At 36.9% G+C, this 27,545-nt stretch overlaps 1 protein-coding gene across 1 annotated transcript in view; it reads right to left on the bottom strand.

Moving 5' to 3' along the window:
* The window catches only part of ROCK1 (Rho-associated, coiled-coil containing protein kinase 1), an 87,077-nt gene that overhangs the window by 46,812 nt on the left and 12,720 nt on the right, over positions 1-27,545 (bottom strand). The window contains exons 2-5 of the mRNA XM_010188843.1: positions 8,492-8,573; positions 4,347-4,447; positions 3,364-3,501; positions 2,562-2,737 (exon numbers count right to left, since the gene is read on the bottom strand). Coding sequence (XP_010187145.1) covers positions 2,562-2,737; positions 3,364-3,501; positions 4,347-4,447; positions 8,492-8,573 — 497 coding nt within the window. The remainder of the gene's footprint in view (positions 1-2,561; positions 2,738-3,363; positions 3,502-4,346; positions 4,448-8,491; positions 8,574-27,545) is intronic.

Genomic DNA, 27,545 nt, shown 5'->3' with positions numbered 1-27,545 from the left:
ATTTAAGAAATCTGGACATTAACCTTGAACCTTAAGTTCTTAAAAAACACTCACTGGTTGAAGTACTTCTCCACTAGCTACAGAAAAAAAATCCATTCTGGTTCTGAGTTAGCTATCTCAAACAGACCTTGAAAACATAGCTGCTCCTCTGTACCACTTCTACCTTAAGGGAATAAATGGATGTCATTTTCAGAATTATATTAATGCGAGCAAATGTTTTTCCATGGCTCAAAAGGCCTTATGCCCTTTTCCACAAGTACTTCTGTGACAAGCAACTGGCGAAGTTCAGCACATCTAACATTATTAAATACACTAAAACAAAGTAATAGTAGGAAACAATTATCAAGAAGGCATAACGTGAATTTCAGGAGAAAGTATATTTCTGGGATCTCAACTGAAAGCTCTGGCCATAACTGTGAAGTGAAATGTAGTTGAAATATATCAGTATACTCACAGAATAATTTTGGTTGGGAGGGATCTTTGCAAGACCCCTGGTTCAACCACCTGATCAAAGTACAGCTAACAAAGTTAGATTCAACTTCATAGTTCCATTAGGTTCCTCAGGGTCAAATCTAGTTAAGTTCTAAATTTTTTCAAAGATGGAGATTCAATAGCCTCTCTAGGATTCTCTTCCACTGTTTGACCAGCCTCGTAGCTAAAAAATATTTCTTAATGAATAGGCAGATATTCCCTTACTGCAACTTGTGTCACCTATTGCCTTTCATCTTTTCAGTGTGCAACTTCAAGTCTGGTTCCACATTTTCTCTGAAGTCCTGCTGGGCACCTGATGACTGCAGCTTCCTGCTGCACCTGAACACTGTTCAGGTTGTGAACAAAAACACAGTGCTGCCCCGAGTATCAACCCTCTGAGGAATCGCTGGTAGCTGACTGTTGGCTGGACACTGCACTACTGAGCGCAATCCATTGTTCTACCTATTCAAACTGCATCTCTCCAATCTGGCTACATCAAAAACTTTGCTTTTCAAGACAAACAACACATGCTGCTCTCCTCTCATCAGTGAAGCCAATCTTCTCATCACAGAGGGCAACTGGGTTGGTAAGCCATGCTTTATCCTTAGTAAATCCATGCAGGATGTTCCAAATCACCTTCCCATCCATATGCTTGCAAATGGTTTCCTGAGAATTAACTCCATAAGGGTGCCAAAGGCCGATTCCCTATAGGCTGCTCAGTTCCCCTGATCTTCCCCTCCTTGCCCTTTTTGGGTCAAAATAGGTGTGCATTTGCATCTTTTCAGTCCTCAGGAATCTCTGCATTGCCACAACTTCTCAAAGGTGACAGAGCAGTATCATAAGGATACCAGCCAGCTCCCTCACAACCCTTGGTACATCCCACCTGGCCTTGGACATGCGTATGTCCAGTTTGCATAACTGGGTCTCAGCTTGATCTTCCTCTGTCAAAGTGCTGCTTTACTCTCCCAAGCTCTGCCACTACAGCACAGGGACCTCAGAGGCCTGAAAGCAGATCTTATCAACGAAGGCTGAGGCAAAAGCAGCAGCCTTAGCCGTTTCCATGTCCTTTGTCACTAGGTCCCTGATGCATTAAGCCGCGGGCCCACATTTTCATCAGTTTCCTTTCATTCCTCAGATTTGAGCAGGTGGAAAACAAATTCAAAAAAATCTGCTGGTGTCAAAAAAATCTAAATTTTCACTAAAAAAACCTCGCTGTGCTGCTGGCAATTTCTAATGCCTGCTTTCTAAAGCTTGCAATACACATGTACAAATGGTTCATTCAGCCAGATAATTTATCCACCAGATATAGCATAGCTACATAATTAATGATGCTCTAGGTCCTATTCAACCAACGGATTAGTTGTTTGTTCTGCTTTGCTTTTGCTTTTTTTACAAAAGCTTACATGTTCATACTGATCTTCTGGCCAAATTACAAATTGAGAATTCATATACTATGTCTTCCTCAAACTCTTCCTGTATATTCTGTGGAAAAAAATTATTATTCTGCTCCACAATCAACAGCTAGCAACAAAAAAAAAAACTTCAAGTATCAAATATAAGATAACAAAAAGAAAACTTCACAACCTATCCTAGAAGTGACTACATTTCACTTTAGAGCAAGTACATAATACGAAACTACATCCATGTTCCCTTTGCTCTGCACATCCATGTTCTGTTTTCCTCACATCCTTCACAGATTCTTGTTTAATGGGTCTGATGCCAGCTGAGGCTTCAAATGCAAAGCAGAGTTAATAATTTCTAACAGTGGATACTACTGCTATCAAATTCCCAAAACATCTTTTTCTAATCAAAGAAAGGAGCTATTTTGGGACCAATACGTTCCTACCACTTTAGTTCCTGTATCTCAGTGAAGTAAGACAATTTTATTACTCCTTAAACTGAGGAATATCAGCCTGCTGAAAATTGTAGTTTCTGATGGCAGGCACTTCTCATGTAAGATGGAATAATTATGAAATAGTAAAATTTATGATGTTATTTCTTCACGAAGACTGTCTAAACAATTGCTGAAGTAATTCTGGCAGCAGGAGGAATAAAACAACACTATGTAACAACACGTCTTTCTTTTTCACCTGTGTATAAAACCCATTGAGTGAATTGCATCTAATGCAAGCACAACTTCAGCAGTATAAAATCTTGCCCATTTCTCCGGAACATCATAGTTGCTCATTAAATTCACAAGGTCCCCACCAGGCATGTATTCCATCACCATGTAAAGGTAACGGTCATCTTGGAATGCGTAAAATAGCTGTAAAAACAAATCAAGAAAAAGCAAGTCACTGAATATTCTCATTATCTTTAAGAAAAACCAAAGGAATTTCTGCACAAACTGATTTACACAGTAAAAGAATCGCAACAACCACTGCAGCAACTTTGCACCATCCAGCAGACCTCCAAAACCACACATGGTTATTACTTCAAGAGTGCTCCCAATGCATCCCAAAAATTTTGTCAGTAATAACACTGAAATGAGGAGATAACAACCAAAGTGTCAATAATTTGCAGTCAAATGCACACGCAGAAATCAGAATATACAGAAGCTTTATCTTATGCATGTATTTCTGGTATGCTGGATGCCTCAAAGAATTACTACAGAGCAGGCTCACCAATGTATATCTGGCAAAGAGTTCTAATAATAAACAGAACAGCTTATCTTGTAGATGTTATGACAAAATACAGTTTTTAAGCAAGTGCAATATCTGCTATTTGTCGTATACAGCGTTCCTGATATTAATAATGAATTTCCCTATCACACCAATACAACCAAAAAAAGGACTTTGAAAAGCTAAAAATGAAAACATGTAATTCCAAGTCACGCAATATTTTAACAAAACTACTCTATAATGACAATATTTTAAAAAGAATACCACTTACCTGAACAACCCAGGGACTGTTAGCAAAAGCCATAATATCCCTTTCTTCCCAGAAGAATGCAGAATCTGATCTTTTTATCATCTCAAATTTGCTTAGAAGCTTCATAGCATACACTCTTCTTGAGGACTTATGCCTTACCTATGAAGACAAATGTGACACAGAACACATCAGTTTGCCATATTAACGTAAGAAGAACACCACTGAATATATTACTTTCCTGCTTCACTATTTAACAAGTTTTATATGACTCTTCACGTTTTCATAAAGAATTGCATACTATAGGTCTACAGGACAATTACATTCCATTATGAGACAACAGATGCACAGCTCTTAATATACTTGCTAGAACTATCCAACATAAATGTCTACAGGCATAACAGTCACTTTGTACTTTGAAGGTATGTGTCTTTAAAAGGACAGATATTGGCACCTGTTAACTACTATGAAGTTAAAACTATAAGCATTTTCCAGAGCTCATTATCAGACACGTATACTTGCTGCCATATTTCCAGTTTCTCACACCAGTTCTAGATTTAATAAAGTGGGATGAACAAGCCTGGTTGGTAATCTGCCACAAACAACACACAACATCTCTCATCTGTGAGAATTATGTTCACAAAAGTCTGGTGTAGTCCCCGAACTGGCAGACATTCTTCTAGTGCTGAAGACAGTCCTGAATATGTGTTCAGAGGTCCATGCATACAGTGGAAAGGCTAATTTTCTTGATTATGAGGAATACACATTCCATTATATTTTACTAGAGAAGCATGACGACAATGCAAAGCAAGTACTTCTGCGCTTTGAGCGTACTGAAATACCAGCTTCTCAAAAACATTTCCATGGGATAAAAAGGAAAAAAAATCACTGACCTAAAGGTTATAATATTATAAAAGACTTCATCTTCTGAACACTGTATTTAGAAATAGATGCGCAAACAAACACTACAGAACACATTTAAATGTACAAACAGAAACATAACTTACCAACTGAACCTCCCCAAATGCCCCTCTACCGATCACCTTCACCACTTCATAATCTTCAGCTTTCATGCGCAGATCTCTCATTTTATTTACCGTGTCTTTATCTACATAAAAGAAAATTCATATTTCACATATAATCCATTGACTTAAACCTATTCATCTCACTTCAGATTTTCATAGTTATTAGCAGATGTGCTGCTTAAACAGGGGACGTCCTTTTGAATCCACCGTCCTATTGGAAACCTCTCTGCAGAACGGATGTCCTCATTCTCCTTACCATAGTAACCAAAACGTGACAAACATAATGCAATGACTCTACTGTACAGTCAAACTACCAGAGATCTTAATTTGGTAATTTCTTTTAAAATAATTATCTCTTAAAACAAAAAGCTATGCAAAAATTTCATATCTAGCATGATCGTGCTCATAAGCTGATGAGTAGAAAAATATCATTTCTGGATAAATACACAAAGCATCTGAGAAAATATCATAAAGTACACATATGAGACACTTGAAGAAACTATTTTTTTTTTAAATAAGCTTTCACTTTTCTGCACTTTTATTATTCCTAATACTCAAAAAAGATTTTAATTTAAAACATGCAGTGGGAATCATTGCGATTATTTATATAAACCTGTCATTCTATAAACGACAGTAATTTACAAACTCCCAGGGGGCAGATATTCCAATTCCAAATTTGGTCAAAGATTAAAACAGTCTATTTTAATCCATGTGGGTCAACACTGGCATGAGATTACATGGAAAAGCTTCAAGTCTCAGTATTTCTAAAAGCAAGGAACATCTACTAAAACAGATATGCTTCTAATAAAATAAATTATGCAATGATTTTTTTTTCTTTCAAAAATAATATTCTAGGCCTAAAAACAAAGTTCAGAAAGAAGAACAAATGGAGAAGAGAAAGAATGAGAAATGTCATTTTTTTAAGTTTATATTTGTAAAAAAATTATTAGGCAGACAACAGCAAATTATCATTAGATTTCTACCTATGCTGGCCACTAACCTAAAACAAAAGCAGCACACGTAGAATTAAAATTCAGCGAGATTTTATTACAGCAACAGGAACAAACATAGTTTTGTGTGAATAAACATTCTGTTGCATTACCGTCTAATGTAAAGCCATTCCCTTACAATGCAGCATACCATAGCTGATTTCAATAAATGATTTTTAAATTGTAAATTCTTACAGAATCACAGAATCACAGAACGTTAGGGATTGGAAGGGACCTCAAAAGATCATCTAGTCCAATCCCCCTGCCGGAGCAGGAACACCTAGATGAGGTTGCACAGGACACATTATTTCACTCAAGGATCAAAATACTCAATAATTTTTAAAAAATAATGCATTGTCTTATTTGCCCTGGTGAAAACTGACCAATAGTGGAGGATGAGCAAGACTGCACAGAATTAAAATGCAGCAAATCTCATGGCAAGAGTTTTCTAGTTACTGTCAACTCACTGCCTAGACATCTCACAACAGGAGGTCCACCGCTGCTGAATGAAAACTCTTGACACTGGTGCAAAAGAAAGCTTGGCACAATAGGAATACTTTACACGCTTTTCAATCACAAGCCTCACCTATGGCCAAACCACAATTAAGGAAAACACGTCTGAAGAGCAATCTAAGCTAAGGATTTTAAAATACTGTAAACCAGGCTTGTGAGCTGCTGGAAGCTGCAATTTACTCCTTGAGCGACATACTAACACCTGATTATCTTCAGGCAATGTGCCACAGTAACAAGAGTGTTGGAAATTAACCTCTGTATTCAAAGATCTGTTAAACAACATTTATTAGGCTGCAACATATTTAAGTAGGCAGTTCCTTATCTGCCACCAGCAGCGGAGGACCTGGGCAGCTTACGCTGCATGAACAGGTGTGGTAGCTCCTATAGCAGAAGACCACATTCTCTACCCTGCCCTGAAGGTTCATTATAAGCTTAGATGCTGTCTTGAAATAAACAAGAATCCTTGCTGCAAAGCAGGGCTCTCAACCGTCCTGATTATTGATTTCTTTAGTCTTTTAATTCTGCATGGTAGAAAATTAATAAGGTTCTACACTTGCAAAAATAACCCTCACAAGCTTAGGAAGCAGAAGCAGATTCTGGAGGCTCCACAAATATATAATGTAAACTAGAAAAAAACAGGAGGGAATAAAGTCTGGCTCACAGGGCAATGAGTCTATAAAATAAATGAAGCAAACTCCCATTTTATTTGCAATCTAGAAATAATTTTTAAATTCTAGAGCAATGGTGCAAACTGTTTGGGCACCTAATACTGCAAAAAGATATTTTAAACAGTTTTCTACAAGAACAAAAATAAACATGAAAATGTTCTTGTATGTCTATTTATTTATTTTTTTTAATAGAAATATAAGACAAACCAGACTTCACACATCCCTCTAAGACCACTATTTGCACATCCACAGCTTGCTTCCATATTTCAGCAACCAATACAAGATCAGTGTTCTAAAGGCAGTTTGAAGTGAGAAATTATATGTTCTGTTCTCCACCTTCACATTACTTCAGGTCACATCTTACACAGTATATCATTTATACCTAGAAGATATTCATTGTCAGACTGTAAACGTAACTACACTTTCACTTCTGCTGCAAAAGTGAAGCTCTTTGAGACTCACTAATGATTTCACTGCTCATAAAAATTACATTCAAATTATCTGTTGCAATGAGTATTTCCTTTGCTTAATACAACTTCTCTTTTCTCCAGAAGTTTCACCACACCTTCTCTGTAAATAACTGAGTATACAAAATGTGCGTGTAACATGGTGTATGGTATCAAATCTAGTTTGAACTGTGAAAAGTTAAACAGAACATTTGAACTTAGGCCTTTCAGCAACCAGCTTATGTGCAAGTGAGCCATAAACTAGATCTAGTGGGCTCATACAGTCCCACAGTGGGGAATCATATAAAGTAAAACCCACAGATTCACTACCACTGCTTATAGTTGCATCAGGTGGACTATTTGAAAAGAGCTTGGAAAAAGAAACAAAAAAACAGATTTCAGTAAGGCAAATTAGTTTAGTGAAATTACTTTATATTTGCCACAGAAGTCATTTATTACAACAATTCATTCAGATGCTTAAGCCTGTAAAAATCTAATAACATGAGGTTAAGTTCCAGGTTTGCCCATTCAGTCCACAGGCAGAAGCAAGTCTCGAACCTGCAAGTAACTCTGCCATGATTTCCAGACTTTGTCAGTTTGGCAGTCTGTAGAATCACAGAATGGTTTGGGTTGGAAGGGACCTTAAAGCTCATCCAGTCCAACCCCTGCCATGGGCAGGGACACCTCCCACCAGACCAGGTTGCTCAAAGCCCCATTCAACCTGGCCTTGAATGCTGCCAGGGAGGGGGCATCCACAACTTCCCTGGGCAACCTGCGCCAGTGTCTCACCACCCTCATGGTGAAGAAGAAAAGACTTAACTCTTAAATTCCTTTTTGTTGGTTGGTTTGTTGTTTGTTTGTTTGTTAATTATTAACATTATGGAACTATGACTTGTATAAAAAAATCAACTTTAAATTCAACTTTTTCATTTAAAATGTTGATACAGAGTAGAACATGCAGGAAATCTGGTAGTGGAAAAATACAGAGTAAATACACAGAAGAATTCTGCAGACATCAGCTGCATACACACGTAAGAACAGCAGCTATGCAGTATAATTCAATGGGATAATGAAAAGACCTTTCAGACTAAAAAAAATACAAAATATATGATTTCTTGGCACTTTATACATAGTATGTCATTTTGCTGTTAATTGCTTATGATATATTAGCACATGAAATTACACAGCAAGTTATGGGAATCCAGAGAGTTGCCAAGAACAAAGGTAACAGGCCCTTTTCTTCAAAGGCTTTGTGCCACTGAAAACAACGCCTTTTACAGTGGCAACAAACTTGGACATTCAGTTGCTGGGGATTAGGTTTGTATAGGTAGCTGCCAGTTCTCACTGGGAAATACATAAATAATCAGGCTCTTAAAATAACTTGCACCCAAAAACTTAATGCGCCCCGAATTCCTAGTTGCCTTTCGAAAAGCTAGAACAGCTTTCATTTTTAATTTTTGCTGGTATTTATAGTCTTCTGTTATTTAGAAGTTAAAACATTAAATACTTACACCTGTTTAAGAAGTTATCAATGTTTTTGTTTTTTCTTAAGGCAGGGAAATCCAAGTCATATACCAAAGCATCTAATCCATCCTGGGGGAAAAAAAAATTAAGAAATGAAGTGTTTGGAAAAATAATTACATATGCTTCTTCCTGAAGAGACAAGATAAAACCAGCTGTCCCTATCAATTTTCCATGCAAATGAAATCATTCACACTTATTTAATGATTCAGTTAGCAGTTGCATGAAACAGCTGTTACTTCTCCACTTCCACTGGACTCTTCAAAACTTAATATCTATCCATCCCCAAACAAATATACTTCCATGAATTATTCATTACATTAGCTCATGAATTAATGAAACATAACACATTTACATGAAAAAATGTTTTTTTCCAAATATGAAAACAATAAATAGCAACTCTAGTGCAGTTAATAAATGTTTAAAAGTCACAAATGTAGGCCCTCAAACATTAAGTGGCAACTGGCAAACAGGACAATGCTGGTAATTTAATTCCAAGAGTCAACCCCGACCACTTATTCATTGAATTCAGAAGGAATTTTCATGAACAAGATACTGGCTTTATGCATTCTCACTTAAATCTAGGAACGAACAGCCACAAGCACATCTGGCGTTACTATCATTGAATACACCACTATGAACAAAAACAAAACACCAAAAAAAAACCAAGAGAAAAATACAACAACAATGATGAAGAAGGTAGTTTTAAGGTCTTCTTAAGTGCCTTAAAGTTTCTGCCTTAAAGTTTAAGTCTAAATTTTACAACAGGTATATATGATCCTTCGGTGGACTGCATCTTCTCAGATAAAAACTAAACACGATATTTTGGTTGAAAAACAGAGATATAACTATCAAATCTTCTAGGGAATTATATCACAATGACTCAAATAGCATTAGGGAGTCTCAACTAGGTAACAATTAAGTGAGAAATGCAAAAATAGAGAGAAAGTCATACAATACAAATTAATGGATGTTAAAAAAAAACACGACAGGGAAGTACTGATATTTACTTCTGCAACTCCTACCTACATGTCAATGCGATCTCCTTTCGACCTGCTGGGAGTGAGATATCAGACCAGACATATCTTTGATCTGATCAGTTCAGACCTGATGAGACCTAATTTGACTGTTATCAGCTCTTATAAAATTACGCAATACAGGAGTGAAAGCTGACTCACCTTTGACTGCTACATCCATCAAGTAACTATGCCTCAAGAAAAGCTAGAGCATAAGCTTTTTGAAAGCTTATTTTACAGGAATATGTCTCAGAGTATGTATCTTGATCTAATTTAAAAAATAGTCTTTGATGCCTCACTTCAAGTTCAAACCTATTTCCCGCCCTCAATCTATAGGATATTTTAAGCTATAAAATTCAAATTCTATCAAAATGAAAATTATTTCTACGCTTGCAGTCCTCATTTTTGAACTATATGAGCTAGAAATTATTTACTTCAGGTATAATGAGAACAAGCAGTAAAATCATGCTAGAATTTGAAACATGGGTAAGGCAGTAAAACTACAAAGATAACCAGAATTACTTTAAATGCTGGATTTTATCACATTCATTAATTTCATAAAGACATTCCTGTTTTAAGCTACCTTTTCATACAATGGCTTAGTTTGAACTAAGAAATGTAACAACAAAAATTACAAGAATCAAGAAAAGCATCACAATATTTTCACAGCACTTGAAACAAAGTCAGGGTTTGCATCTTGAGCATATTAATGGATCACCTTTAAAAGGGAAAGCAAATGGCAATAAAAAAACTTTTAATGGGTCAGTAATATAAACAAGAGAGTAAGAAGCCAACAACAACTTGAACTCAAGACAGATGTAGAAATAAAGCTACACAGGGCAAGTGCAACTTAGCAAGAAATACTTTGTAACCTAATAAAGGATACCTTTTCCAAAGATACATGGTAAATATACAGGAAATCCACTAAGGAATTTAAATTCTTTGGTAAATTCAAAAGAGAAAGGACGGTAACAGCTTGTACACGGCTGCTAGGGCACATCCAGGGGGTTTTAAAAGCAGATGAACGATGTGGATGAATTGCCAAAGTTTGGGCTCCACTCTGCCCTTCAGTCTTCAAACCTGCTGAGTCAACCAATTTGTCCAGGGTCACTGCTAACACCGAAAAATTTTCCACGCATCAAGCAGAAGCATAACAAAATTCTTCAAATCCTGTTTTGCTTTGGGGCAGTGCAAATAACTGCTTCATTTTGGGGTTTATTTCTAAAGCCAAAATTCAGTCTCTCTCTTTAGTGGTGGGGAGATTTTAAACATGGAATACAACAATATAGGACAAATGGGAATATTTGCAAGATTTAACATCAATCTTACTTTGGTATCATACTTTTTCTTTCAAAATATTAAAACAGAAACCTATGTCAAAAATGGAATAAGTACAGGAAGTGTCATTGGTCTGTCAGGCATGTTGGGTATTTTGTTGTGTTTCTTTAAAAAGCTCTAAAATAAAGATGAAAAACAGCGTACAAGTTCACTTCTAACAGGCAAAAGCAAATTTCAATACTGTTTAATTCAGAATTCACTATGAAAACATTGCCTTTGAGATCTTAGATATGAACTCTTTCATGTAAAACACTAAAAAACTCTGAAATATGAATTCAAGCTATTGATCTCATATTTATTTCAAATTGCACTTCAAAATCATGCAGACAGTATCTGAAGAAGCTGCAAGCCAAGAGTTCCTTATGTAAAAGGCTCTTCAATAATCAGCTCCCCTTTGCTACAGTATCCAGAGAAGAGATTATCTCGGTTCAAAACTGTTATTAGAGAAAAAATAGTAGGGCTGGGGGTGTGGTGGCATCCCTATAATAATTAAGACACTTGTAAATCCTTAACTCTCAAAATCATTAATTTCTTCAACTGAAGTATGTTTCTGAAGAAAAAATGGCATGGTACTATTTTAATGGTGGACTGACTACATATAGAAGACTAAGCTTGAGGTAATTTGAGAGAATTATGAATAAAGAAAGTCAAATATTTGGGCCACCTACTATGTAACAAAGTATGGAACAGCCTTTTTAGCTCCCTTAGAGAAGTAAGGTAAACTAGAAGAACTTGTGAATGCTACAAGCTATGCCAGTACAAAGGGAAACAGAAGCATGGCTATTTCAAGTGGTATCACAGGTGAACAGACAGGAAGGAGGCAGCAACGCAGGTTGAAAGCGGTACAGTTCACAGGTATGAGAATATACTACGGAGTTTTAGCAATAATGGTTCACAGAAAAAGGGTAAAGACTGAATGAAAGGAGACACAATCATTATTGTTGATGGCTGCAGAGATAACTCATCTCTCAGCTTTCTTGTTTCTTGCTCGGTCTTTCAATATGCCACCTGACTTTCTTCCTAATACAGAAAAGAAGGAACGTCTTTCCTTCAAGACCTGTGGTAGCCATGCCCTCCTCCTCTTAAAGAAAAAGGATACTAAGATGTCATTATAATAGGCAAGCATACATCCAATAGTTTAATATGCTTTATTAAAATAAACAGGTCTCATTTTTAGGATTGATTTTTTTCTTCCTCTTGGATGGGTTCAATATCTATTTTAGTACGTATCTTATTTAAACACAGCACATCCTGTACTTCTTGGAAACAGTTACTGTAGCTCAGAGGTATTTTCAGCTAACACTCAGTTCTACCTTATTCTATCATTACAGAGCAATTTTTCTGTTTAGCTTTGAGGTCTACACAGACATCTTCCTTCTATGTTAATAGATAAATTAAATTACTAAAATAATTGGTTTATAAAAGCAAACATATGACTTCTACTTACACCTTACATGGTAAGAGTAATTCAGAGGTGGTTAAGAAAGGTGAAAAAACTTCCTTTCTAATGTCCTTCACTCAAACAGTTTCACAGTCTGATACAGTCTTTTCTATATCACATTTATTTAATGAAATCATCAGTCGTTTCATAATCTGTTTTAAATACCTCATTTTATCCTGAAATGAAAAAGAATACTAGGGAGCCATTACAATGTGCAGAGCTCTTTCACACAAAACCAACATTTCCACATATTCTGCTGGTTTGGTTTTGTTCATTACTACACCACACTTAAAAGTTTCAAAAGAATAGCAGTATGGGGTGAAATCCAAGGTCAGTGTGGACTCATATACTGCACCTCTAGAGATGACGATAAGAGTGTCTAGGAAAGAGGATATGAACAAACCCAGCATATGGTAGTACTTCTCTGGTGTATTTGTGAGCCAAAAATGGCACTGTCATACTTAACAGCTCTAGCCAGAATTTTCTCAGTGATTTTGTATAAACATTTGCTGTACCTCTTTTAATCTTTTGCATTTACAGCATCATGTAGATATGAATTCCACCACCTATACAGGCTGTGTGAAAGTGTACCTTATGTTGAGCTTGCCATACTTCAGTCCCAAAAGGAACAAAGACTCTTTACCCACCTGCCCCAAGACACAGCTTTACACACTTCCATCATGTCTCCCTCGGTCACGACTCCTGCAATCATCCTTGTATGAAAGCTATTCCAAAACCCACCACCATCCAGGGCTTCTTTATTTCTACTACATATTTTCTGAACCGGGGGAAAACTGCCAATAGCATTTAAGTTGTGAGCACACCATAAGTACAAAAGGTAGTACAATGTTTCCTGTTCTGTTCTTCATTAAATTTTAAGCTATTAACTAAAATATCTGCTTAACTTTTAGAGTCACCATGTACTAAATTATTTCACAAAACTAGGTACTACAAATCAAAGCTAGCTCAACATTCAACACCACAAATACATAAAGATGAAACGTTCTTCTCCCATGCACCCACTCAACATTCATAAGTGCTGAATTTCATCTACCAATATTAATTTCTTCTGTGATTTGCAATAGTTTTAATTTTTACTACTTTATCACCATTCATTAGTCATTATTCATCATTTTAGATCACTTATGACTGTGAAATTGCACAGACCTGTTAAACTCCATTACTGATCTCTCTGTTTTGAATAAACTGATCACCAGCTCTCACATCACTCACTCATTCGTCCATCCATGCAGCTTAGTCCTGATAAAAAAGTTTCAATAAAGAGCCTCATCAAAAGCTTTTTGTTATACTCAGAAATGACTTCAAGGAACTGGACTAGGTTTGCAAAGCATGACTTTCTTCCAAAATAGGGGAGTTAGTGCTTCCCCATCATAACACCTGTGGGCTCACTTCTTCTGCTACTGGGCTGGGGGCTCCTGCATTATCCACAAGGTTTTCTTCTTCAACAGAAAATAAAAAAGCCGTATGACTACAGTCATACACACACTAACGTGCCTTAATGAGACACATCAGGTACAAGCAGTCTCAGAAGTCTGTTTGCACCATTTTGTTCAAAAACCTTTTCTAGTACCACTTTAGCTCGCGAGAGATCCTCCAGCATGAGCACTGTAAAGAAGAATTCCAGTATGGAAACTCCTCTAAGCTTCTTTGTGAATAAATGTGCAGAAAGATTTCTGCAACAGCCTTTTCCTTTACTTTCCCTTCAGGTTTTCTAAGAATGTTGAAAGCAGTAACATCAAAGTCACTATTAACATACACACTAACTACACAATCTATTAGCATTGAATTTCCCAGGTTGTCATGATGACTTTTTTCATTAGATTCCTCCAAAATGTATTTTCTTCAGCTTGACTTAAGCAGTCCCATGTTAATTGGATTTTTTCCTCACATTTTGGTCTAAAGCTATTTCTAAAGTTTTAATGCATCAAACTGCCAGTTCTACCATGACTACATTGGATTGCCTCACACTGTGACTACATTCCTTAATCTCAAAACTCATTACCATTATGAAATGTTGGTTTTATTCAGGTGTATGAATTAGTGTTAATGCAATTTTATAGAGAGATGTACTGCTAGGACATTTCAAAATATACTGCATCAAGCAACTTCAATTCAGCAAAATATACCTCAGGATTCACAAGTGATATGAAGTCCAAAATACAGTATTTGATCTACATTATCATAGCATCTTTATATTTTTAATTTTTCACTTCACACTTATTTCATTATGACATAGTATCATCCAGTGGAAGCACATGATAAAGAAAACTGTATTAAATCCAGTTGAAAATTTGTTATTGAGACACTTGTGTATTTTACTATTTATCTAGCATTCAAGGAACTAAAAAAAAACGTAACGGGTATTACCAGCACACAAAATTTGCATTCCTTGGACCAGCTGGCAGTTACCCAAGTTTAAAAAGTCTTTGCTACTTTTCCTTTTTTGGAGAGACCAAAGTACGTCTTAAGATCTACAACTCTATTTTCGTTTCTAATATTGTATCCATTTTCCTAATAATTTCTATAGTACTAAAGCTTCCCCCCCACACTTTAAATCAATAAACCGGACTGAACTCGATTTTCATGTGTTCATCATAATTTGTCATAATGTCCTGTCATACATAAGTGATCTCTATGGTCAACTATTGATACTGAGAGAGCCTATTTAGGTGTTACAAGTGAGAAGCTAGGTTTTATATCCTATTTTCAAACACACATGAAAAGTAGTAGCTCAACTCTACCACAAAAAAAAATTAGAAGGTTCTTTGAATTGTTTGAATTATCAGATATTTGAACTGTCAGAAGGACCTGGAGAGTTTGGAGAAACTGGCAGAGAAGAATCTCATGACGTTCAACAAAAGTCCTGCACCTGGGGAGGAACAGCCCCAGGCACCAGTACATGCTGGTGTGCAGGGCTAAGAGCCAGAAAGCAGCTCTGCCAAGAAGGACCTCATGTCCTGGTAGACAACAAAGTGGCCATGAGCCAGCAATGTGCCCTCACAGCAGAGGCAGCCAACACCATCCTGGGATGCATTAGGCAGAGTATTGCTATCACGTCAAGGCAGGTGATCCTTCTCTAGTCAGCACTGATGAGACCACATCTGCAGTGCTGGGTCCTGTCATGGGCTCCCCACTACAAGAGTGACATGGACATACCGGAGAGAATCCAGCAAAGGGCCATAAGGATGATTAAGGGACTGAAATATCTCTCATACTATGAGGCTGAGAGAGCCGAGATTGTTGAGCCTGAGGAAGAGAGAGCTCAAAGAGGGAATCTTACCCATGTGTACAAAATGGGAGGGAATTAAGAAGACAGAGCCAAACTCTTCTCAGTGGTGTCTAACTGACAGGACAAGAAGCAATGGGCACAAATTAAAAACCAGGAGATTCCATCTGAACACAGGTAAACACCTTTTTTTTTTTTTTTTTTTTTTTTTTACCTCTGAAGGTGGTCAAATCCAGGTTGTCCAGAGAGGTTACAGAGTTTCCATCTGTGGAGATACTCAAATCCCAACTGGACATGGTCCTGGGTGACCTGCTCTAGTTGACCTTGCTTGAACAAAGGTGCTGAACGAGATGATCTTAAAAGGCCTCTTCCAATCTAAGAAGTTCCATTTTGTCTACAACACCAAGCTATGCTTTAGGTTTGCATAAAGGTAGTTCCTGCAACAAATTACTGCGTAAAAACCATCCTTTAATTCCTTAACAGTGAGGCAAGTAATAAAGAAGAATTCCGTGTTACAAGGCCTAGCTTTGCATGATGCACGTTTTCTAGCCCTCCAGGTAAGTCCAGAGCAGCCATTACTCCTTTGTGACAAGGACAGACCTTTTCTGATGCTACTGACTAAATCAAGAGAAAACCTTGGACCTCCACTTTGATACTTACTATACCTACTAAAGCCTTATTGGTAAGGAAAAACACAAAGAGGACTTTCCTCTGGTGCCCAACATTAATACTTTTTTTTAAATTATATGAGCAAGTGTAAGTTTACCTTCGAAACAAGTACTGAACAGATCTACACAGCACACTCATTTCAGGCAAGAACACTCTGTGAAAGCCAACTTTCAGGCCAATGCCAATAGTGCTACATTTATCTATCTCTAATCAGGCACATAAAAGATCCCTCTACCTAGTTTTAAGTTAATCACAGTCATTTATTTTGCTGTCCAGAGAACGGAAAACTGCAATTTAGTACTTCATCTTTAAAGTGGACAAGTCAATGTAGACAGAGTTAAGGCACTTCACTGAAGAATTTTCATTACACTGTTAGAGTAGGCAAAGTATACAAACTGACATATAAGCCTGAGTCCAAAGCACTTGATTCATCACCCGTTCTTGTTGCCAGCACAATACAGTTCTACAGAGCTCATTACTTCTTAATATCTTGCAAAACTCATAAAGAGCTTTTGCAAATTCAGGTTAAATAAGTAGCCTTTCACAAAGCATTTGTTTTTAACTCAGTAAAGAGCTAAGAGTTTAATTCAGTAGATTTTAAATCTCAGTAATAAGATCTTGAAACCTGAAGGCAGGATTATTGAAAGCAGTACGGATTATTGCTTTCATTTCAGCCTTTTTAAAGAGTTATTCCATGTGTAACTGCAAGCTTCACCCATATCACATTCTGTGTAGTTACATATATAAGTACATGTACATGAATTTTGTTCAAACATCAACTGTTCAACATTTTTACTGACAAATTCCTAGAGTACACTTACTACATGACACAATAAATTATTAATATTGATATCTCAATATATATTTATACACACATATACATAGCGAAATACACACTGACACTAACATCAGAGCCCACAGACCTCTCAATATTGGTAACATCCATACGAGCACTGAAGGAAGGTACCTACAGGCAGGTATATGTACAAGCAGTAATGCCCTTTTGCAGGCACATAGTTTTTCCAGGTGTTGCTGTTTTTCCACTGCAGCAATGAATCTCACCACCTGAAACATCTCTTAAAAGAAACTAATATAAAATGCAGTGCAAACCTGTGAAATTAACTCTCATACAGTAAGCATGCAAGAGTACTGTCAGTATACAGTATACCTGTCATTTAGAGAACCCACAAGCCTCAGGCTCCCCCTAAAACTGTGGGCAAGACATAGCTGCTTCACACCAGAGCCCCTGTCTGTCTGCTGACTACACAGAGGAACCTTGGATCCATAGATATGTTCTGAATGACACCTCTTCGAGGTATTAATTTATGCCTGAAGTTATGGAAAGTTCACACTGAAGATGCATTCCAGACAATGTATTTCTGTGGGGTTTTTCTTCCTCTCCAGACTCAAACTTCTAACACTAATTTCACTACTTTAGGATATTTTATTGTGGTTAATAGTCTTTACAACCAAGCTTTTTACATTAGTGGTTTACTAATTCAATTTAAGCATCAGAATTAATTCAATTTCATATTACATCTTTAAGAACAACTGTCAGGTAAGAGAGCAGTGTCTTCAAGAAAGATGAATAATATCACCCAGAATATAATTCAGTAAAATTTACGCAGAAACAGGTACAATAGATTGTTTGAAAATAGTTCAGGGAGATGTCTAACAGCACCAAAAGCTGATTGCTATTAAGTCAAATTATACTATTTCATTTCACAGCAAGTGAGATCTCTGGATATTTGCAGCTTATTTTCCTTAAAAAAGGTTCACTTGCGTGGGCAGATATGCTCTGTGGGAAAGTTATACAAACTACAAAGCTTCTATACCAAATGTGGCACATTCTGCCATCAACAGAACACCTTACATAAAAAGACTAAAGTAGTTGTGGAACTATCTGAAGAGCTACATAGATTCTTGATATTTTTTATGTGTAGAAAATAAGAAAACAGATGCCATAACTTTAGGTTTAAGTTATTTATCAAGCTATATTTGTCTCACGCTAGGATTAAATAAAGCATAAGTACAGCTTCTTAAAATTACCCTTTTCAATAAAGCTGTATTACAAGTGTGTTCGCATTCAACACATAAGGCATATAAATTTAAATAGTGTTAAAAGAAGAGGGAGTACTGGTAGTTAAAGAACTGACTGATGTTTATCACCATGCATTGCACAGCAGCTCCAGCACTTGGCATTAGGAAGTGCCTCATAGGTCTCGAGTTCCCAGCTACTGTAACAACTGCAACTGGAGATGAGCAGCCAACCTGCCATACAGCAGGGTAACACTACCTGCAGAAATACCTGCTGGGGAAAAAAGTGACCTCACATCCTCTCGGTTTCTCTAAGTTATCATATTAACAAAAAAGATAAGGCAAGCACTAGCCCTTTTAGGTTCTCCCCCCTGAAATGTTAAGAAACGACTTAGGAAATTTAAAAGAAAAAGAGTTAAATACCACTTTGGTCCTTTGAGGTCTCCACAGCTTTTTTGTTATCCTGGGAGGACAGATTCTTCCACAGAGAGCACATATAGAGCTACTGCTTCTAGTTTAGAAATTCTAATGTTTTCATTTTAAATGCACACACCTAAAACTATCAACTAAAACCAGTGGGAATCAACACTTGAGGAACACTCACAAGAAAGCAAAAGATGGATAAAAATTAACACTATGGATGCCAATATCGGTACATAACCTCCCTTCAATAACATGGCGCAGAAGACAGACAGATCAGAGATATGAAATAAAGAGGAACTGTTTCAGTCCCAGCTCAAAAGTCTTAGGATTCTTTGGGCAGCAGCCTGCAAGGAATCAGGTAAAGACTTCAATGAAAGGAAAGCAACTGCACAATTCCATTAACAAGTAGTGGTATTTAGCAAAGGAAACAGAACCCCCTCCACATCTGCTGCTTGGGAAATTGCTGTCTGCCTCTCAGATTTTTTCCAGGCAGGTATCCATGAAGCCAGACTTCAGGAAGTAAGCTTTAGTCAGCTGGACAAGGTGGAATTAGCAAGACAGCAACACGTTCATAAAAAGAAACACAACACGTTAATGCAAACAACAAAAATAAAAGTGCATTTGCTCTTGTAAAAATTGTTTAATACACAAAGCAACTTTAGATCTCTTAGCTTAACGCATTATGGTAAAAGTAAAGTAAGTTCTCCCAATAACAGCTTAAATCGCTGCCTCTAACTGCCCCACTATACCTTTGGCTGAAGTGTTATCTCTGCTGTGAATAAAAAAAATAATAAAAACACAAAAAACGTTACCAGCAAAGTTTGCAACATTGTAAGCCAGTGGAAAGGTAACTAATTTTTCTATAAAGCAACAATAACTCATCAGCCATATAGTACTCATGGTCACCTGACCTGGATTATGTTTGCTGCAAACAAAACTGTTGTTAGCTACAGATATAAACAAAAAGCAATAAAACAGTAAAAAGGCAAGTTCTATGTTTAGCCTTGACAACTCGGTCTCTGGAGATACTATTAGTTCAATAACTGTACTTTAGAAAACACACTCCAAAAAGCCATATAGAAGAAAAAAAACCTGCTATTACTAGTAACACCACTGAACCCACAAGAAAGAACACGGCAATTGGAGGCAGAGGTTAGACAAAGTGAAAGACAAAAAAGTACTTAATTTTTTTAACAGAGGGCAGACAATTCATCAAATCACTTTTCAAGAAAGAGAACATCATAATTTTTCCAGCAGTCTGGAAACACTGCAGAAAATCTCCCCTATGAAAGTTATGAAAGAATTATACTAAAAACACTTTGCAGAAACCGAAGTAGTAACTCATAAAGCTATACACCTCTTCTTGAGTGTCATATGCAATCCACAGTCTGCAGAAAAAAAAAGGAAGTTGAGCCCAACTCAACCAGAGCATCAGCTTTGAGCAGCTTCTCCGATTGTGCAATCTCCTGTCGGAGACATTTCTGCAAGAAACATTCCCTCACAAGCAATCACACGTCAAACAGATATTTGAAATATGCAACTAAACAAGAACTTAACACTACTAAAGAATTTCTGCATCATTATGCAGTTTCATAATGCAAACCCTAGCAATGGCCATGGACTTCTTTTTCATGTATTGATTAAAAGAAAAACTTCACTTTCAATAAAACAGAAGATTTATGTATACATAAACTCTACGTTTTTCTATATTTATTCTTTCTTCCATGATAAATATAGCTACAAGAATTATTTTAAAGTAATGTGGGTTTTTTTTTTAAAAAAGGTAACAAAAATTCCACGAGAATTATTTTATATATAGGCAAGATACTTCTACCACCAAGTACTAAGATTCTACAGAATTGACAGGGTTTTGTTACTAACAGGAAAAAAACAGCAAGTATTTCACATGTTGGGGGGATCTGCACTGCTAATATAGAATAAAGTACTTCAATAACAAATTGTTTCTGGATTCTAGAATCCATTGCATTAAAGTTATAAACTGACCTCCAAAAACATGCTTTTACCCACTACCTTTAAGCAAGTTTTTGAAAGGTGTGACAAAAAGAGACACGCTCTCTTTTTCAAAATGCACCTGAAAAAAATGGTAACATGCAGAAACAATGCCATTACTAACACAATTTTTAATTAATACTGGATGTTTAAGTATATTTTCAAGCCACTAATAGTGACTACTTTCAGGTCAAGAAATACTTCAACAGTATTTAAAACCAATCTTTTAAGCACTCTTTTTACCCCTTCTAAAACCATTGTACATGACTACAATCTTGAATGCTCTGGACTGCATGTTAAAAAAAGACAGGCATATCTACAAATCAAAAACCTACATGAAAACATGGTTCCATATTCAAGAACTGAAATGACAGAACAGAACCAAAGCTGTCCGTGGAAACTTTGGGTGGCTTTTTCCAGTTGCAAGCTTCTTACATGATAATCAGTAAGGATTTTATCATATATAACGCTGCAAGAATACAAGTCAGTTTACCTGGGATTTTCAAGTACAGTTTTATAAGACTAGAGGAAGAGACGAACTGTTACAAACTCATCACTAGGATCCAATACTCTTAATTTCAAAAGGGCAGGGAGATGTTGTGATTTATTAGGTTTGCAAGTTTGTTTAATGATGTGTAAATAAGTTTTTCTATGTTCCTTTCAAGCCTTGAGACTCAAGCCTGAGGAAAGCTAAAGCCATTGACTTCATATGTCAAGAAACAAAGTGTGTCCCAACACTTCCAATACAGGTGGCTCAAGCATGAGACACACCTTTCTAACATAGTTGCTCAAGCACAGGACAGAGACAGCAGAACTTCATAAACCAGTGGTATTCAACATTCAGATCACTGGGTATTTTCACCAAGCTTATATACTGCTATCATAGGGATGCAAAATGCCAAAATGCTAAGAAACAGCTGAAAAACAGCTTTTCCAGAAGTTCTCCAGCTACATTGACATGAACAAGTAAGTCAACTCTTCCCCGATACTGCTGTTCCCACATAACACTTCAGAACTTGGAAAAAACACACCTCCATCCAAAGAGGCTGCAGGAGATTGATACATGTCCTCCAAAGGCATGATTTTCTTTTAACATTTAGAAGAGAGGAGAAAACAAATCTTAGCCCATGAGGAAAGAGAGCCAGAGCTGTCTGGACCATTGCCACTACCATGGAATTCTGTCAAAGTCTCTCCTGCCTGTCCTTACAAGGGAGCAAGGCTGAGCTGGAGCTGATTAACTTCATCTCTACAGGAGATGAGGGCGAGCAGTACTTTTGTCACACCATAAAACCCTGCCATGAAACAAATCAGAGCACACTAACATGACATTTTCTTTTCCACCATCTCACAGACCATTTTGAGTAGCTGTCATTTAGTTTCTCACTAAGCAGAGCAGAACTGATGAAAATATGTTTTCTAAAAAATAAAACAAAAGCTAATGAAAGACTATGTTTGACTTATGTCCAACTTCTATGTTTTTCTTCCCCCCCCCCAGCATTTGTTTTATGAAAGTTTTTCCAGCATCCAATTAAAAAAAAAACAAAACATATAAAAGCACTACTTTCTTGGAAATCTACATCAACTAAGGGACATTGTGATACCTAGCATGTATATATAAATATAAGCAGTGGTTCAAAAGCCATGTCCAGCCAGGTCAGGTAGTATCTGCTACTTCCCATTCATATAAACTCTGTGTTCATAGAACACCTAGGAAAGTAGGTTCCTAATTTCTAAATATTAAAAAATATCAACAACCAATATTCCAGACATAGTTAAAGAGCAGTACTATCATCTCAAGAATTCTGAGTTATATTCTTGTCAGACCTTCTGTACTTCACTTTCCAAAAGTCCCAGCTGCACTACAAAAATAGACATATGCAAACAGTAATTTTGGAAACGGACGCTTGTTACCAGCCTGGGTCATTTTATAAACTTACCTAGCCTCAGAGAATTAAGAGGAAATTAAGAAAACAGTTCCATCTTTCGTGATATTTGAAACAAAACGCACTGGCACTGAAGTACACTCTGTTAGTAAAGTTAACTACACTCTGAATTATAGATAAGCAATTTTATTCAGAAAAGGAAAAATAACCCCAACCATTTGGCATTAGGAAAGGTCTAACAGCAGGACGAGTGTGTGCGCACATACATTCTGTACACATACATTCACACATGGCACACAACCAACCCTTAAAAATAATTAAAAAGCTCATGACTTTCCTTTTGAATCACATTTTTTAAATTGTTTGCTTGGCAGAAGAAATAAGGAGGATCAAAATCTGCAACAGAGACATACTCTTCTGCACCTGAAAAATTACAAGCAGTTCATGATGCAAAGCTCTATGCTCAAGACTAAGTCTTCAGAGAAGACAAGCAATGCAGCATTTCATCTAGTGGTATCATGCAAAACACACTCAAAAATCCCCTCACTTGCTTCAGTCAACATACCATATTGTGTGACAAATAATAAAAACAAACAAACTGAAAATCTCCTCTCTTTTTTGAATCACTGCAGATCAACTTCAAGATCATGTCACATTCAAATGTTCAGAGCTTGCTTTCTTGCTCCTTCCAATTTGGGTTTAAGGAACAAGCATGTGAACTGGTCTTTCTTAATTTTGTCCCTTTCTCTACCTATGGAACGACGACATGACAAATCTCAACTCATACAATCTTACCACATTGAAAAACCTCTTAATCCACTTATTCCCTGCAAGATGACACTTAGTCCAATTTACTTGTTTAATTTAAAAACCAATTTTTATAAATGAGCATGCAAGTTGAAAGATAACTATATCGTGGTATCATTGATCATATCTCTTATTTGTACACACTGCTGTAAGGAAATAACAATACAGCAGAAAATCAACATGGAGTCAAACCAAACCCATTAGTGAAGAGACAAGTTACTCCTTCTGAAAATCAGTAAGCAAGCTTGTGGCTGTCCAGAAGACAAGAGCAAGTACAGAAAAAGAGCTGAGTGGAGTACTTCCAAATTCTCACGTGCTGTCTCTACATAAAAGTTAATCTTACTGAATAAAATTCTTCTGAAGAACCTACAACCTGACTTACTGACTTACATTCAATATTGTGAGCGGATCAAAAATATATTTTGATTTTAATTATCAAAATGCCAAAGCCATCACTAAGTATGGCTGAGCCAGCAGTAAGATCTTAAGAATGGCAAAGCCAGTAAGAAGATATTATAGCTTGCATTTCTTATCCCATCCTCAGAATAAATTTGCTGCTTTCTGTAAAAAGGGAAAGGCATACCTTTAAGTGCCTTAAAAGATAAATGCGGCCTACATCTTCAGTTCCGTCAAGAGTCAACTACCAACACGCTGTATTCTCAACTTGTTAAACTACAAACAGAAAACCAATGGTAAAAGGATGACTAAAAGGTATCCTGATTTAACCTCTTTTCCTTGCCACACCACAGTAACTGAGCTTGAATTTGCCCGCTTGGCACAGTGGATGTTGGAGCAGCTACTTTCCTCAAAAGTGAACAGAGGATGCCAACAGTCTTACACAACTGCAACCAAGAGAAGACCAAAAGCACTACCTAGTATTTGATTTGCTCTTTCCACCAAGTTTTTCCAATGCATTTTATCTAATCTAATCTATCTCCTGCTATTAATCATGGTACCTGTGTCCCCCCGTGAAAAACCCAAAATATAAACTGGTGAAGTTGAAAAGGCATTTATCTAAGTACTACAGCTACTGCATGTAGCACTGGGGCAGCAGCTGTATTAGGCACTGTTACAAAACAAAGACAAGATGTTGCAGCAAGACTCTGGCCTCACTCCTGATGGACACTCACCTGGGAAATGTTGCTACAGATCACCCTAACATCTGTCCAGTTGTAAAAGTGAAATTCTAATATTAATCTCTGACAATTTTAAGTTTTATTAGAGAATAATAATCTGTTGACAAAAAATACACTTTAAATTAGAGCATACTCGGACCTTTTTTTTTTAAATTCTGAGTGCTTTCTGAGGGCTGAGAATGACACCAGATTCATCCAACTACTTCAGTTATCTTTTGAAAGTGTATTGATATGCATACTTGAAGTCATGACTTTATGTCCAAATATATTTTACTGCATGAAGATATGCAGCTTAACTGTTGCTTGGCTACAGTTGACTGTAACAAACTTTCATAATCCAAATTATTTGTATTACTGCCATACTCATGAAAAATAATTACATGCCATTTACTGAAAATTTTATTCCATGCCAATTCTTAGTTTGGAGAGTTACACACTAATTGAGCAACTTCTCACCTGAAGCCTTCATAAGACAAAAACCTACCGACTGTGTAAGAACCCCCACTAGCTCGTGCTCATTTTACAGGTTTGTCTTAGCTTAGCAGAGATCTTTCCCAACATAAATGGATAATTGGAACTTGCTGGTTTAAATCTTGGAAACATTTTTTTTCGTCCTTCCAGAGAGCGTTTACCTTCACTTGAAAGGTATTAAATGACACAAAGAGAAAAAATGAACTCTACAGGAGCTGCTTTTCCTATTGTTTTTTGGTTTTTTGTTTTTTTTTTTTTAAATTCAGATACAAAAGCTATCCGTAGTTGCGACTTAGGATGAAAAACATTTTAAGAAAATATCTAACAGCAGTTTATCTTTTTGTCCATTTAGAAACTAAATTTATTGTGTATGCATTCTGTGGTTGAGTTTCCTCCATCTCTTCAAACCACTAAAGAGTTTTCTCAAGTCTGTTTCTCTTTTTCAAATTGTGACTGAGTCTGATGTGACAAGACAAACGACATGAACATGCTGCTCACCATATATATCATATCCTGTATAACATCACCTCAGAAAGCAGGGCCTTGATAGCTACAGCTGAGAAAGCAATTTGTACATACATTATATGTAATTACTGTGTGCTTAACTAGCACTGCTGCAAACAGATTGTTGTACTGATTCAAGAACTTCACTGATGCTTTGAAACCAAAGTTAGAAAAAGATAAAAGGAAAACCAAACAGTACAGGTTGTACAGGATTACCCGTACAGCTGTTTTCTCAAAAGCTTGACAGCCACAGGACCATAAAACACATCAGATTGGAATGGATCTCAAAAAGTCATCTGGTCCAACCTTACATGGCAAAGGGAGCCTAGATGAGATGACCTAGCACCTGTCTATTCACACCTTGAAAACCTCTATCACAAGACCAGAGAGGTTGTTCCAACCATTGCCTGTTCTCACTGTAAACAATTTCTTCCTTATATAGTGCACTGGTTGGGGCTGGAATAGGGTTATTTTTCTTCACAGTAGCTAGTATGGGGTTACGTTGTATGTACAAAACATCTCCCAGTGCATCTTGTACTAGTTGCTCCTTGACTTCTGCATTGTGCTCTTTGTGAAATAAGAGCCTCAATCCTGTTTGTAGATGCCATTTAAGTGCTGGCACCTGTGATGAGGTCCACTCAAGTCTTCTCTTCTCTGGCAAGACTCTTTCAGTCCCCCCTCACAAGGCATGTTCTCTAGCCCTTTGATCACCTTTGCAGCCCTCCTTTTGACTCTCACCAGTTTGTGTCTTTTTTTGACTTGTGGGAACCAGAACTGCACAGAGCACTTCAGGGATGGCCTGACCAGCACCGAGTGGGATGACCACATCTTCATCTGTGCTAGTAACACCCCTGCAGATGCAGCCCAAGATCCCGTTTGTCTTTGTTACTGTACCAGTGTCCTGTTGACTCTTGTTCAGCTTGTTGTCTTCCAGGACCCTCAGGTAAGCAAGGCTGTTTCCCAGTGAAACAGATCCAAGCTTGTACCAGGTTCTTTGGCTACATCACCCCAGCTGCAAAACTTTACCCTTGTCTTTGTTCAACTTCACACTGTTCTTCTTTACCCACTCTTCAAGCCTGTCCAGGTCTAAGATGGCTCTCCTTTCTGAAATGTCTACCTCACCACTCAGTTTAGTATCATCAGCAAACTTGGTGATGGTGCTTTTAATCCCATCATTTAGATTTATGAAGATGTTGAACAGTGTGAGGCCCAGTACTCATCCCTGGAAGACCCTACCTCTGAGATGTGAGAGGCTGTCAGCCTGAGTAAGAGCCATTGACAACCATGAGATCATTTGAGGATTTTTTAAAGTAGTATATTTGATGTCTCACCAAAATTAATTCCAGCAAAGTTTATGCAGATAATTCCTTGCACACTTTTGGTGTCTTCACACAGGATAATAGAAATATTGCCACCATAGCTCCTTCTACCAAAATCTAGAGTAGGAAACTAATTTCATAGTGATGAAAACAAACTCCGATTGATTATTCTGAAGCTTCAAGTACTTCAACTGAATTTGCAGGGTATTTTATTTTTTTAAAAAAGCATATCAGGACATCATATTTTTCATTATATATACATATACATACATACACATACACCCCCCCCATGAATGTACTGAACATAAATCTTTTCTTTCTAGTCAACTCATTTATTATGATCTCAAGTGAACAATGAAGCCTCTCACAGAAAGCATTTTCTGGAAACCTGTGAAGCACACCTTCAGAAGTTAAGCAAATGGCAAGTAGTAGTTGTATGTGAGTTAGTTAAGGCAGAAAAACACTACCTACTCAATACATAAGGCTAACAAGAAGGGGAATTATTTCAGAGAACTAATGAACTTTATTTATTATAACCCTCATACTACTTGGGTCAGTGAAACATTTCAGTTATCTTCCACAACTTTCCTCCAGCTATTACACTACTGGAAACTATGGCAAACAGGAACAGCCTCCTGTTATACAGCTGAGCATTACTGGCTAAGCATTGGACACTCAGTAGTTTATAGGTTTAACTGCAGTTTAAAATGCATACATCTTCACTTTAACAGCTTCGTATACAC

The sequence above is a fragment of the Mesitornis unicolor genome, unplaced genomic scaffold (genome assembly GCF_000695765.1).
Source record: "Mesitornis unicolor isolate BGI_N332 unplaced genomic scaffold, ASM69576v1 scaffold29667, whole genome shotgun sequence".
Lineage (NCBI taxonomy): Eukaryota > Metazoa > Chordata > Aves > Mesitornithiformes > Mesitornithidae > Mesitornis > Mesitornis unicolor.
The sequence above is the reverse complement of the archived record's forward strand: the minus strand, read 5'-3'. Positions and strand labels throughout refer to the sequence as shown.